Source organism: Aphidius gifuensis, linkage group LG2 (assembly GCF_014905175.1).
Source record: "Aphidius gifuensis isolate YNYX2018 linkage group LG2, ASM1490517v1, whole genome shotgun sequence".
NCBI classification, from domain to species: Eukaryota; Metazoa; Arthropoda; class Insecta; order Hymenoptera; family Braconidae; genus Aphidius; species Aphidius gifuensis.
This window is the reverse complement of record NC_057789.1, coordinates 16,095,986-16,109,738: the sequence shown is the minus strand read 5'-3', so window position 1 is coordinate 16,109,738 and position 13,753 is coordinate 16,095,986. Positions and strand designations below refer to the sequence as shown.

Below are 13,753 nucleotides of genomic sequence, written 5' to 3'. Positions count from 1 at the left end.
AAAAAAATTGATATAAAAAAAAATAAATAATGAAAACACAAAAATTAAATTGAATATAATAATTTTTTAACTACATATAACCAATCAATTTGGAATTAATTAATTGAATTGTTATTCACAAAAAAAAAAATTATTATTCCCGGTAATTTCAAAATTCTTTATGTGACAGAATTAAAATTCGTATTCTATATTCGATCTCTCGGTCAATCGGATAACGCGCTCGCCTCCCGCCCCAAAGGATCTCGGTTCGATCCACGATTAGGTAGTTTATTTTAGGAAATAAAAAAAAAAAATTCAATCTTAAAGTTAGATAAAGTTAATAACAATATAAATAATTCAATATAAAAAAAAAAAAAATTTTCAATTTTTTTTTTTTCACATTTCCAACAGAATATTAGTTTTATTAAAAAAAAAAACCGTTTGTATCAAACCAAACATTGATTCCTTCAAAACCCTTTTTGTTTATAACAAAATTTAATTTTTTTTTAATTCATCACTTTTATTGTTTTTATTGAGTCATCTGTCATTTAAAACAAATTTTCACAGTGAATAATTTGGTTATAATCCAGTTGTCAAGTAGTTCGATCTGCGGTTCGATAACCGTTTATGAACCTCAATTGAACAGTTGGAAGTCACGCAAAAACATTGGGAAAATAACTGTAATAAACATGGACGTCCAATACGAATCAAGAATTGATTAAGTTATCTTATTTCAGATGACCCGATTGAATCTTGATCAAAACTTGTTCGGAATATCTTAATTTGTCTTTAATCGGGTAACTCGATTCCATCCTAAATAGAATAGTATAAGGTGAACCTTTACTTATTCCGAATAAAGTCAAACCAATTTAATTTTATTGAAAATGTCATGAGCATAAAATTATCGAATGGTTTTATATTTAATTTTTACCGTTCAGGATAGGATGAAGTAAACCTTAACTTTTTCGAACAAGGCGCAGCTGATCCAATTTTGATTAAAATAGTGTTGGTATATTTTTGATTGATCGTTAATGCCATTTATGTTTTTTACGACAATATATAGTTGATGACTACTTTATCCAGCATTTATTTAAGGTTTTCTTTAAATATTTACAAATTTCGTTTTGCAACATAGCTTCTAAAATAATTGAAATGAAGAGCTCTAATAAGAACCTAATTGAATGTAGAATCAAATTTGAATCGTTAATGAAGTGCTTGTTACTGAAAATAGATATTGATGAAATTTCAAACGCGAAATATTAATACAACTAGAAACGAATCATGGATCTCATTCTCTGCAATGATGGTTATCATGACAAGATCTTTATAATTGAGAGTTAAAATTTTTTGATCATTGTTAAAAATTTGTTGATTTAAACAATACCCTGGTAGAAATGATCTTCATGTCACAAGGGCAGTGGGAATAATGTGTGAATTTCCAAAGCGTAAGAGGGGTAGTGCGTTTTTTGGAAATTCACACATTATTTCCACTGTCCCTAGTAACATAAAATATAGTTCGATACATGTGCCCAATCAGAGAGCCCGCTCACAACTCATTTGGAAGGAAAACGCTCGCCAAGGCTCGTGCTTGCCACTCTAATATATATAATAATAATAATAATAATAATAATAATAATAATAATAATAATAATAATTTTTTTTTTCAAAAAATGAATTGACGCATAGAAGGACGTCGAAGTTAATTTGATGAAACTTAGATTATAGGTTTTAATAATAATAATAATAATAATAATAATAGCATTATCAGTAATATTTAAATCATTATTATTAGTGGTATTAAGTGTAGCGATAGTTGCGGTATTATGAAGGGTCAAATTTTCGAACGAACCGTTTGAACGTTGTTTTTGAAGATAAGATTTTTGATAAGTTTTTTGGTAAATAGCCTTTTTCTGTCGTTTCAATAACTGAAATTAATCTTCTTCAGCAGGTGTTCGTATTATTTTACGTCTACCCATGATGATGTTTTGTACGAAAATACTAAAAATTATTCAAAAGTGTAAATTTAATGTATTTATTAATATTTTAATATTCAATAATTGAATGACTAATTTGCAATTGAAATCTCAACCTAATCGAAATTTTCTGGTAAAACTGTAGGAAATTTTTCACTTCGGAAATCGTGTATGTTAATTGAAAAAAATCTTCGTTCTACAAATAAAATATTTGTAGTTATTGATAGTCAAATGTTTGTCGACTTGCTATTGAAATTTTTTATTTTAATATGGTTAGAATTTTTATTTTTATCTGAATAAAATCATTATCGTATTTTTGGTGATACTTCTCGGTAAAATCTTGGTAAAATCTTAGTAAAACCTTGTTGTTATTTTGGTAGAATAAATGCTTAAAATAATTGTTCTTTAATTTAATATGTATATCAAATTTTTTGTAAAATCTTAGTAAAATCTTGGTAAAATCGTGGTAAAATCTTAGTAAACACTTAGTAAAAACTTGCTGTCATTTTGGTCGAATAAATTAAAAATATTAAGTGTAGGATTCAACCATACAAATTAAATATCAAGAAATTATATCTTCAAATCAATGTCCTTTATTTTAATATGGATTTGATATTGACGTAAAAAAATAAAAGAATTTTCAATCAATATAACATTTACAAATACTTAAATATAAGTATTATATTTCAACCTCTGTAGTTGAAGTAGATCTGTGTTCAGATATCCTGCAAAAAAAAATAAATTATTATTTTGAGTATGTTTTGAATTTTGTTGGATTTTCATTTTTTCAAATTGAATGATATTAAATTTATAGTTATTATTATTGAATATTGATGGATTAATTTATTTTAATTGTTTAACAAAATTATTTTAAAAAATGTAAAGAAAAGGACGTGACATGATGATAATAATAACATCTTAAAAATTAATACAAAAAGTTCATTTCAATTTGATAAACAATATATGTCAATTTTTATAGCAAACGTTAAACTTTAATATTAAATATTAATAATAATAAGTACCAAATATCCTTACGTTGAAATGAGTACAGATGTTCTCTTATGTCAAATCCTTGTCGTTGACAATATACTTTGGGTTGTACAAACTCAAATACGACAATTAAATTAGTCGTTACCAATTCTTTTAATAGACTTATCACCTTTTTTACGCAGACTTATCACCTTTTATCAAATTGTTTAATTATAGTTTTTATATTTTTTGAAATAGAAATCTCAATTCACTGCAATTCACCATGGACACCAAATCTCAATTCAATATTGAGGTTGTATTATAAAACCACGCATAGTATTTGTCATTAAGCGGTGTCTCCACGCTATAGAAATCCTATGCAAGGTCTTGCACGAAAAAATGGAACATGTTCCATTGGCTGCAATAGTCTTGCAAGGCTTTTAAAGGCCACCTAAATTCCACTAAACTTCTAGTAATTATCTAGTGATAATAGATCTTGCAAGCATTTCTATAGCGTGGAGAGTTGGAGAGACCACTTAAACATAGCTGTCAGATTAACATCTACTTTTTAAACAATTAAAATTTAAAAGTTATAAAATATTTACCATTTTTTTCTGTAAACTTTTTTCATTGATGATAATACTTGGGGTTGAAATAAATAAATTTTTATTGGAATGCACACATCAATTTTTTTTTAAATCATCAGTGTTAATGTATCAAAAATGTTTAATTATATTTTCTTAAAATAATAAAATACATAATACAAAGGTCCATAGGAAGTACATTTACATAGGTACATGAGTCATACATTTTATCCATAAATACTTATTGTTATTAAAAAGAAACAACACATTTTTAATTATTTCAAGTCAAAATTATCTAAATTGTTATTTTTTTTTTGTTGACTTGAATATTTTAGATTATTTAAATTATTAATTTTTTGGTCAACTTGAATATTTTTTATAATATTATTACTTTTTTTTGTTGACTTGAATATTTTAGATTATTTAAATTATTAATTTTTTGGTCAATGCGTGTTGAACATGAATTGACTCTTTGAAGTTACAACAAAATTATTAATAAACATAATAAATTTTAGCTAATATTGAACAGTACGTATTGTTTATGTAACTACTATTCATCATCAAACTCAAGTCATTAATGATTTTATCATGTTCACTTGAACCACTTGTATGACATTTTGACATGCATTATTTATATCACTGTTTCATCAAACTTTGTTACATGACATTTTCAGTCAGCTACCTTCTCGGACTGTTGCTATGGGAATTAATATTTTTAAAACATTATTGATAAATTAATATAAATAAATATTAAATATATAATTTGTTTATTCGATTTTTAGGGCAAACATTAATACCAAAAACTAAAATATGAGATCTATAATAATAATAGTAACCTGAAACGTAATTTTCAAAATAAAACACTAAAATCTGCTGAAAATCCAACTGCAACACTGCAACGTAACGAAAACTGAACGGAAACTCAAACTTAATCTTAAACGTAGTCGTGATCTCAAACATAATCGTAGTCGTAATCGGGATTTAAAAGCACAAAATTAACACCAGAAACTCAATCAATCAAACCTTCCATAGACTCAGTCTTCGAGGAAAACCTCAGGGTCGCTCAGTGTGTGGGTTATGGAGAGAGGGACGGGTAAAGTTGTGTGTGAGAATTAATTGAACAATAAATTTAACAAACAATATTTAAGCAAAGCCGTAAGCCAAAATTTATATTCAAAGTCTCAATAATTAAAATACAAAACACAATTAAAAACGTATCAAATATACAAGCATATTTTCATAACAAAACTAGAATCGAGATTACCTCAACTTAATCGTAATTTGCTCGCACAAACCGCCAGTAAACCGATTCTTAATTCGTAAATAGCCCAACGATAATCAGATACGAAGCAAGACTAAAATCGTGATCAGAAAATTAGCTAACGCGTGATAATACCAATAATATGAATTAACTAAATCAACTTAATCGTAGTTCGTCGTCACAAACCTCCAATAATTAATTAAATCAAAGATATCCGCGAGAGTAATATTCAAAGCTAAACGAAGCCGGGCTTAACTCAAGTCGAACATAACCAAAACGAAACACGAGGTTATCCTCAGGGATAACCCATAGAGGCTCAGAATACCTGGTTTATTCAGAGAGAACGTCTGTTCAGCTCGGAGTCCCAAAGCAGCTAGAGAGAGAGTTTGTGCTAGTCTAAAACAATATCTCGACAAAACTCAATTACTCCCCTCTTTCCCTTTTTACTATAATGTGTTGAACAGTATACTCTCTGCATCCAGCTGGAGTTTCAAATAATAATAATAATGAATCGAATACATATCATCGGGTTTACCCGGTTTTAACAAATAAAATTGATTAAATAATTAAATAATATCACCGGCGAAAAGTCTGAACAATAAAGTAGCTGGGTTTATAAGGCCAACGAGAAAATCTCGTTACAACTTATATAAATTATTAATTTTTTTTTTTAACTTGAATATTCATTAATATATATGATGCGTTCAAAATATTCTTTTTTCCAACAAATCTTTAAATAATATAATATATAATATAATATGTATTTATGTAACTATTAATCACGAAATCTTAAATAATGTCAGTCTGAATTGGACATTCAAAAGTATTCTTATTTGAAATGTGAATGATGTTTTGAAATTAACAAATAAAAAAAAAATGAATAAGATATTGAGATTTGTCAATTTTTTGTTTTTATAAATAAAAAAGAAAATAAATAGAATAAAAAAAAAAAAGATAGTCAAGTTCCCCAAGGTGCACCCTAAGTGTTCCGTAGTATTTTTATTTTTTTTTCTTGCTGTTTACAAAAATATTGTAAAAAAACAGTTTGAGACACTACATATCGTTAAATAAAAAAAAAATAAACGATCGAAAAATTTGAAAAAGATATCGTAGAGTCTACAGACGAAGCGTCGTCGATTAAAACATTGCCGGAATTGATCGGTCAATATTTGGAATTGCGCCATGTCCAAAAATGGGCATATTAAATCTAATAAGGCCCAAAAAGTAAAAAAAAATATCATGTCTGTTTTTGCGAAAAAAAAAAACCTAAATTTGTTTTAACATCGACTAACTCGGTTCAGCGGTTCAAAAAATATCGCGAAAAAACAATTTGTGACACTACATATCGTTGAATAAAAAAAAAAATAAACGACTGAAAAATTCGAAAAAAATATTGTAGACTCTACAAATGAAGCGTCGTCGATTAAAACATTGACGGAATTGATCGGTCAATATTTGGAATTGGGCCATGTCCAAAAATGGGCATATTAAATCTAATACGAGCCCAAAATTGGAAATAAATATGACGATTGCTTTTGGCCAAAAAAAATAAAGAAAATGAGCATCTCACAAGCCAATTCGATTCAGGACTTCTCGTTTTATCTCAAAATAACAAAAAGTCACAGAAAAGCGAAAACATAAGTGTCCTACGGAACACTAAAAATGAATTGAGAATTGTCAATGACATTTTTGAGAGTATACAATAACCTCTTATTTTTTTGAAAACATCATCACATTAAAAACAATTAAACAATACAACTTCAAGTTAATTTTTTCTGAGCAAGTTTACTCGAACCATCTGTATTACCTGTTTTATTTATATTATTATCTGGACTACCAGCATTGCCATTACCACCAGTACCACTTGAACTACCAGCATTACCACCAGCATCATTTGATTTACCAGTACTACCATCAAGAACAATTAAACTACCAGCATCACCACGAGTACCATTTAAACTTTCAGCATTACCACCAGTACCACTTGAACTTCCAGCATCACCACTAGTACCATCTAAACTGCCAGCATCACCACTAGTACCACTTGAACTTCCAGCATTACCACCAGTACCATTTGAACTTCCAACACTACTACCAGTACTATTGAAACTACCAGCTTGAATTAATGCACGTTTTCGAGGTGGAGCGTGTGTTATTGGAGCTGATGAATCGTTCAATTGATCTTCGTTCATTGGTTCAGCATCAGAACGAATGGATAAATTTGTAGGATCAGTCACACGGAAAGTAGTAGTTTTAAAATCCATTTCTCCTATATAAATTATTTAGAGTAATTAAAGAATTTGAATTCGATTGAGTAATATTAAAATATCAAATAATTAAACTTGCAACTGATTTGAATACAGAAAATATTCTAAGTTTTAATCCAAAAATAATTGAATTTCTCTAAGTCAAAATTCAGACATTGTAAAATTTTCTAAGTTTTAATTTAAAAATATTAATATTTTTTAAGTTTTAATTCAGAAAAATAAAATATTTCTAAGTCTTTATTCAGAAAACTAAAAATATTCCAAGTTTTAATTCAGAAAAATAAAATATTCTAAGTCTTTAAATTCAAAAATAAAAATATTCTAAGTTTCAAATCAGAAATGATTAAATTTTCTAAGTATTTATTGGAAGAATAAAGCTTCGGCGATTAAGTACAACTTAATTAGAGCTGGAAGAGCTAGTTATGGTGCAGAGACTGCAGACCAAGTGAAGTGAAAAATCTAGATCGATTAAGTTTGGGACTCAATCAGCCTTTAGAAAAGTGGGGATCTTTAGGAGACGTTCGGTTTTTTCCTGGTCCATTTCCTATTTTCCTTAGTCTACTTATTTTCTATTGGTCAGCCCAAAAGCGTGATCTTTTTTTATTAATTAAAAAATATTTCTAATTAAAATTTTATAACATGAGTGGTATCAAGAGAATCCTTGTATTTTTACGATTCTGTTGATATCACTCATTGTATTAATTTATCTTTTAAATCAATTAATAAAATTGACGGTATTGCCGCTTGGCATTATTGCCGGCTCGAGGGAATCATTGAGGGGGCCAAGTCTTTGGTTCCCCAAAATATATTACTTTTGTATTACGTAAGATGGAGCTCGGCTCATCGAAATATACCCTGAATATATAATAAGATTAAAAGATTTAAAAATGAAAATAAAAAATTGGTGCACCTACCGCAGGACATTACATTGGGAAATAATAAATTTATAATAATTTATTAAATTATAAAAAATAAAACGTTTACTGAAAGCGTGCACCGCACCGAATTGGAGGTTGGAAAAATGAATCCAAATTTAAGTAAGCTAATGATTGGAAAATAATATATTCAATGATGAATAATGATGGCACTTGATGATAATGATAATAAGTAATGAATATTTTTTTTTTTAATTTATAAAATTAACTATTAATTTAATTAATAATTAACTATTCTCGACAATTTATATGTATATGCTTGATGCAGGATGCTCTTGACAAAGCTGGCAGCGAAAAGACCGGGAAGTTGGATGCATACGACATCCAAGCGTCTGAACTTTTTGGTTGGCCCTTATAAGAGCCAATAGCGCGTTAGGTGCACTCGGAAGGCGGCCAATGAAAAAATTCCAATACTTCAGGGATAAAATTAGAAGGCGTCCAATGAAATAATATTCTTACTTATAGACTTAAGGTCTCATTGGACGTCACGTGAAGCAACGTAAACCAATTAGTAAACGAATAAACATGTTAACTTTCGTTTTTTTTACATAAGAATTATTTGTAGGTTTTTGTTTTCCACAGACGAGTAGGGAAACAGGGTCAGTTTAAAATCATTTCTTAAATAATCATACCCTAATTAAGAGTGGTGATGAATAAATAAAAAAAAAATAAAAACAAAGGGGTAGTTTTCAGTGGGTAGTTTTTAGGGGGTAGTTAGGGATTGAGGGGTGTGTGTGTAGTTGCGATTGGGAGGGATGTGGTTTAAGAATATAAAGATTAAAAATGGGGGAACGGTAGTCGGGAGATGGGAGTCTTGAGACGGGAGACGGGGACCGGATGTAGTTGACTCATGTATGATGAAAGAGCTTATCTATATTATCGTTACCCAGGTAGAAAACTTCCGTCGGCCCGACTGTCGGCCGACTGAGTGTCCCGACTTATTAAGTCGGAGGAAAGTCGGGATTTCAGTCGGGCCGACGTCGGATATTCTGTTAAATTCCCTTAAAGTAAAAAATTTAGAATATCGATTGCATTTTACAAAAGAAACTAAATTGTTAATAGTTAGACTATTTATGTTTGTAATTTGTTTTTAATCATTCTAATCATGAATATTTTTTAATAGATTGAGCATAAGTTTTTGTTTTACTCGAATTAATATTAAAATGACAGCTTGAGGTTATAGTCGAAATTTTTGACGACATTTATGAGAAAACGGTTCTCATCCAATTAGTGTATATCGAAAATACTAAGCCTGCTGTTTTACCGGCAGGCTAGCGACGAGTAATTTTGAATATGCAACTTTAACAATCATGTTCATGTTTGAATCGGTTTGGATTAAAAAACAACAAGTTTAATAAATGAAAAAATCATCTTGAATATTGTATTAGAATATAATTACCGATTGTTTTAACGTCTATATATTGTATTGTTAACTCAGGTATTTTACTATTATGATTATTATCATTATCATGTAGGAAATAAGGTAGCGAACCATACTGCTTTTCCTTGAATATTTTTATTCATTTAATAAATAAAGTACATGTAAATTTTTTTAACAAAAATAAAAATGTCCAAGGAAAAGCAGTAGCTAAGGAAAAGATGTAGCTAAGGAATTGAGGTTGCCAATAGATTGTTTTTTAAGGAAATAATGTTGCTCAAAATATAATTTTTTGGCAACCTCAATTCCTTATCTACATCTTTTCCTTACCTACTACTTTTCCTTGGACATTTTTATTTTTTGAAAATGAAATTACATGAAATTTAATTTTTAAAAATAGAAATGTGCAAGAAAAAGTAGTAGCTAAGGAAAAAATGTAGCTAAAAAATTACAGTTGCCAAGACAATTATATTTTAAGCAACAATATTTCCTTGGAACATGATTCTTTGGCAACCTTAATTCCGTAGCTACATCTTTTCCTTAGCTACTACTTTTTTTTGGACATTTATATTTTTAAAAAATAAATTCACATGTATTTTATTTATAAAATAAATAAAAAATGACCAAGGAAAAGCAGTAGCTAAGGAAAAGATGTAGCTAAGGAATTAATGTGACTCAGGAATTATTTCCTTGAAACATTATTCTTTGGCAACCTCAATTCCTTAGCTACATCTTTTCCTTAGCTACTGTAGTAGTAGCTAAGGAAAAGATGTAGCTAAAAAATTACAGTTGCCAAGACAATTATATTTTAGGCAACATTATTTCCTTGAAACATAATTTTTTGGCAACCTTAATTCCTTAGCTACATCTTTCCCTTAGCTACTACTTTTTTTTGGACATTTATTTTTTTAAAAAATAAATTCACATGTATTTTATTTATAAAATAAATAAAAAATGACCAAGGAAAAGCAGTAGCTAAGGAAAAGGTGTAGCTAAGGAATTAATGTGACACAGGAATTATTTCCTTGAAACATTATTCTTTGGCGACCTCAATTCCTTAGCTACATCTTTTCCTTAGCTACTGCTTTTTCTTGGACATTTGTATTTTTAAAAAATAAATTTACATGTATTTTGATTATAAAATAAATAAAAAATGTCCAAGGAAAAACAGTAGCTAAGAAATTAATGTGACTCAGGAATTATTTCCTTGATACATAATTTTTTGGCAACATTAATCCCTTAGCCGCATTAATTCCTTAGCGACATTTTTTCCTTAGCTACTGCTTTTTCTTGGACATTTTTTATTTATTTTATAAATAAAATACATGTAAATTTATTTTTTAAAAATACAAATGTCCAAGAAAAAGCAGTAGCTAAGGAAAAGATGTAGCTAAGGAATTGAGGTTGCCAAAATAGTTATATGAAATACTTAGTCACATTACTTCCTTAGCTACTGCTTTTCGTTGGACATTTGTATTTTTAGAAAAAAAATTGACATGTATTTTATTTATAAAATAAATGAAAAATGTAAGGAAAAGCAGTAGCTAAGGAATTAATGTGACTCAGGAATTATTTCCTTGGAACATAATTTTTGGCAATCTTAATTCCTTAGCTACATCTTTTCCTGAGCTACTGCTTTTCTTGGACATGTGTATTTTTAAAAAATAAATTTACATGTATTTTGATTATAAAATAAATAAAAAATGTCCAAGAAAAAGCACTAGCTAAGGAAAAGATGTAGCTGAGGAATTAATGTGGCTAAGGAATTAATGTTGCCAAAAAATTATGATTTAAGGAAATAATTCCTAAGTCACATTAATTCCTTAGCTACATCTTTTCCTTAGCTACTGCTTTTCCTTGGACGTTTTTTATTTATTTTATGAATAAAATACATGTAAATTTTTTTTTTTTCAATACAAATGTCCAAGGAAAAGCAGTAGCTAAGGAATTAATGTGGCTCCGGAATTATGTCCTTGAAACATAATTTTTGGCAAGCTTAATTCCTTAGCTACATCTTTTCCTTAGCTACTGCTTTTTCTTGGACATTTGTATTTTTAAAAAATGAATTTACATGTATTTTGATTATAAAATAAATAAAAAATGTCCGAGGAAAAGCACTAGCTAAGGAAAAGATGTAGCTAAAAAATTTAATGTGGCTAAGGGATTAATGTTGTCAAAAAATTATGTTTCAAGGAAATAATCCCTGAGTCACATTAATTCCTTAGCTACATCTTTTCCTTGGACATTTTTTATTTATTTTATAAATAAAATACATGTAAATTTATATTTTAAAAATACAAATGTCCAAAAAAAAGTAGTAGCTAAGGAATTAAGGTTGCCAAAGAATTATGTTCCAAGGAAATATTGTTGCTTAAAATATAATTGTCTTGGCAACTGTAATTTTTTAGCTACATTTTTTCCTTAGCTACTACTTTTTCTTGCACATTTCTATTCTTAAAAATTAAATTTCATGTAATTTTATTTTCAAAAAATAAAAATGTCCAAGGAAAAGTAGTAGCTAAGGGAAAGATGTAGATAAGGAATTGAGGTTGCCAAAAAATTATATTTTAAGAAACATTATTTCCTTGAAACATAATTCTTTGGCAACCTTAATTCCTTAGCTACATCTTTTCCTTAGCTACTGCGTCTCCTTGGACATTTTTATTTATTTCAGAAATATATTACATGTAAATTTGATTTTTAAGAATACAAATGTCTAACAAAAAACAGTAGCTAAGAAAAGAATGTAGCTAAGGAAATGAGGTTGCCAAAGAATTATATTTTGAGCAATATTATTTCCTTAAAAAACAATCTATTGGCAATGTCAATTCCTTAGCTACATCTTTTCCTTAGCTACTGCTTTTCCTTGGACATTTTTTATTTATTTTATAAATAAAATACATGTAAATTTTTTTTTTTTAAATACGAATGTCCAAGGAAAAGCAGTAACTAAGGAATTAATGTGGCTCAGGAATTATGTCCTTGAAACATAATTTTCGGCAACCTCAATTCCTTAGCTACATCTTTTCCTCAGCTACTGCTTTTTCTTGGACATTTGTATTTTTAAAAAATAAATTGACATGTATTTTAATTATAAAATAAATAAAAAATGTCCAAGGAAAAGCACTAGCTAAGGAAAAGATGGCGCTAAGAAATTAATGTGGCTAAGGGATTAATGTTGCCAAAAAATTATGTTTCAAGGAAATAATTCCTGAGTCACATTAATTCCTTAGCTACTGCTTTTCCTCGGACATTTTTTATTTTTTTTATAAATAAAATACATGTCAATTTTTTTTCTAAAAATACAAATGTCAAACGAAAAGCAGTAGCTAAGGAATTAATATTAAAACATAATTTTTGGCAACCTCAATTCCTTAGCTACATCTTTTCCTTAGCTATTGCTTTTTCTTGGACATTTGTATTTTTAAAAAATAAATTTACATGTATTTTATTTATGAAATAAATAAAAAATGTCCAAGGAAAAGCAGTAGCTAAGGAAAAGATGTAGCTAAGGAAATAATGTGGCTAAGGGATTAATGTTGCCAAAAAATTATTTTTCAAGGAAATAATTCCTGAGTCACATTAATTCCTTAGCTACATCTTTTCCTTAGCTACTGCTTTTCCTTGGACATTTTTTATTTATTTTATAAATAAAATACATGTAAATTTTTTTTTTTTAAATACAAATGTCCAAGGAAAAGCAGTAGCTAAGGAATTAATGTGGCTCAGGAATTATGTCCTTGAAACATAATTTTTGGCAACCTCAATTCCTTAGCTACATCTTTTCCTTAGCTACTGCTTTTTCTTGGACATTTGTATTTTTAAAAAATAAATTTACATGTATTTTGATTATAAAATAAATAAAAAATGTCCAAGGAAAAGCACTAGCTAAGGAAACGATGTAGCTAAGGAATTAATGTGGCTAAGGGATTAATGTTGCCAAAAAATTGTGTTTCAAGAAAGTAATTCCTGAGTCACACTAATTCCTTAGCTACTGCTTTTCCTTGGACATTTTTTATTTATTTTATAAATAAAATACATGTCAATTTTTTTTCTAAAAATACAAATGTCCAACGAAAAGCAGTAGCTAAGGAATTAATGTGACTAAGGAATTATTTCCTTAAAACCTAATTCTTTGGCAACCTCAATTCCTTAGCTACATCTTTTCCTTAGCTACTGCTTTTTCTTGGACATTTGTATTTTAAAAAAATAAATTTACATGTATTTTATTTATAAAATAAATAAAAAATGTCCATGAAAAAGCAGTAGCTAAAGAAAAGATGTAGCTAAGGAATTAATGTGGCTGAGGGATTAATGTTGCCAAAAAATTATGTGTCAAGGAAATAATTCCTGAGTCACATTAATTCCTTAGCTACATCTTTTTCTTAGCTACATTTTTTTCTTAGC

At 28.3% G+C, this 13,753-nt stretch overlaps 1 protein-coding gene across 1 annotated transcript; it reads right to left on the bottom strand.

Moving 5' to 3' along the window:
- Positions 1-6,526: 6,526 nt before the first annotated feature.
- On the bottom strand, positions 6,527-7,030 carry LOC122850428 (dermokine-like). The gene has a single exon (XM_044149580.1). It carries the CDS (start codon positions 7,028-7,030, stop codon positions 6,527-6,529), a length of 504 nt encoding a protein of 167 aa, XP_044005515.1.
- Between the last annotated feature and the right edge of the window lie 6,723 nt (positions 7,031-13,753).

What these genes read in the sequence shown, in the direction of transcription:
- LOC122850428 (XM_044149580.1), bottom strand. Translation starts at nt 7,030, where the DNA reads ATGGATTTTAAAACTACTACTTTCCGTGTGACTGATCCTACAAATTTA.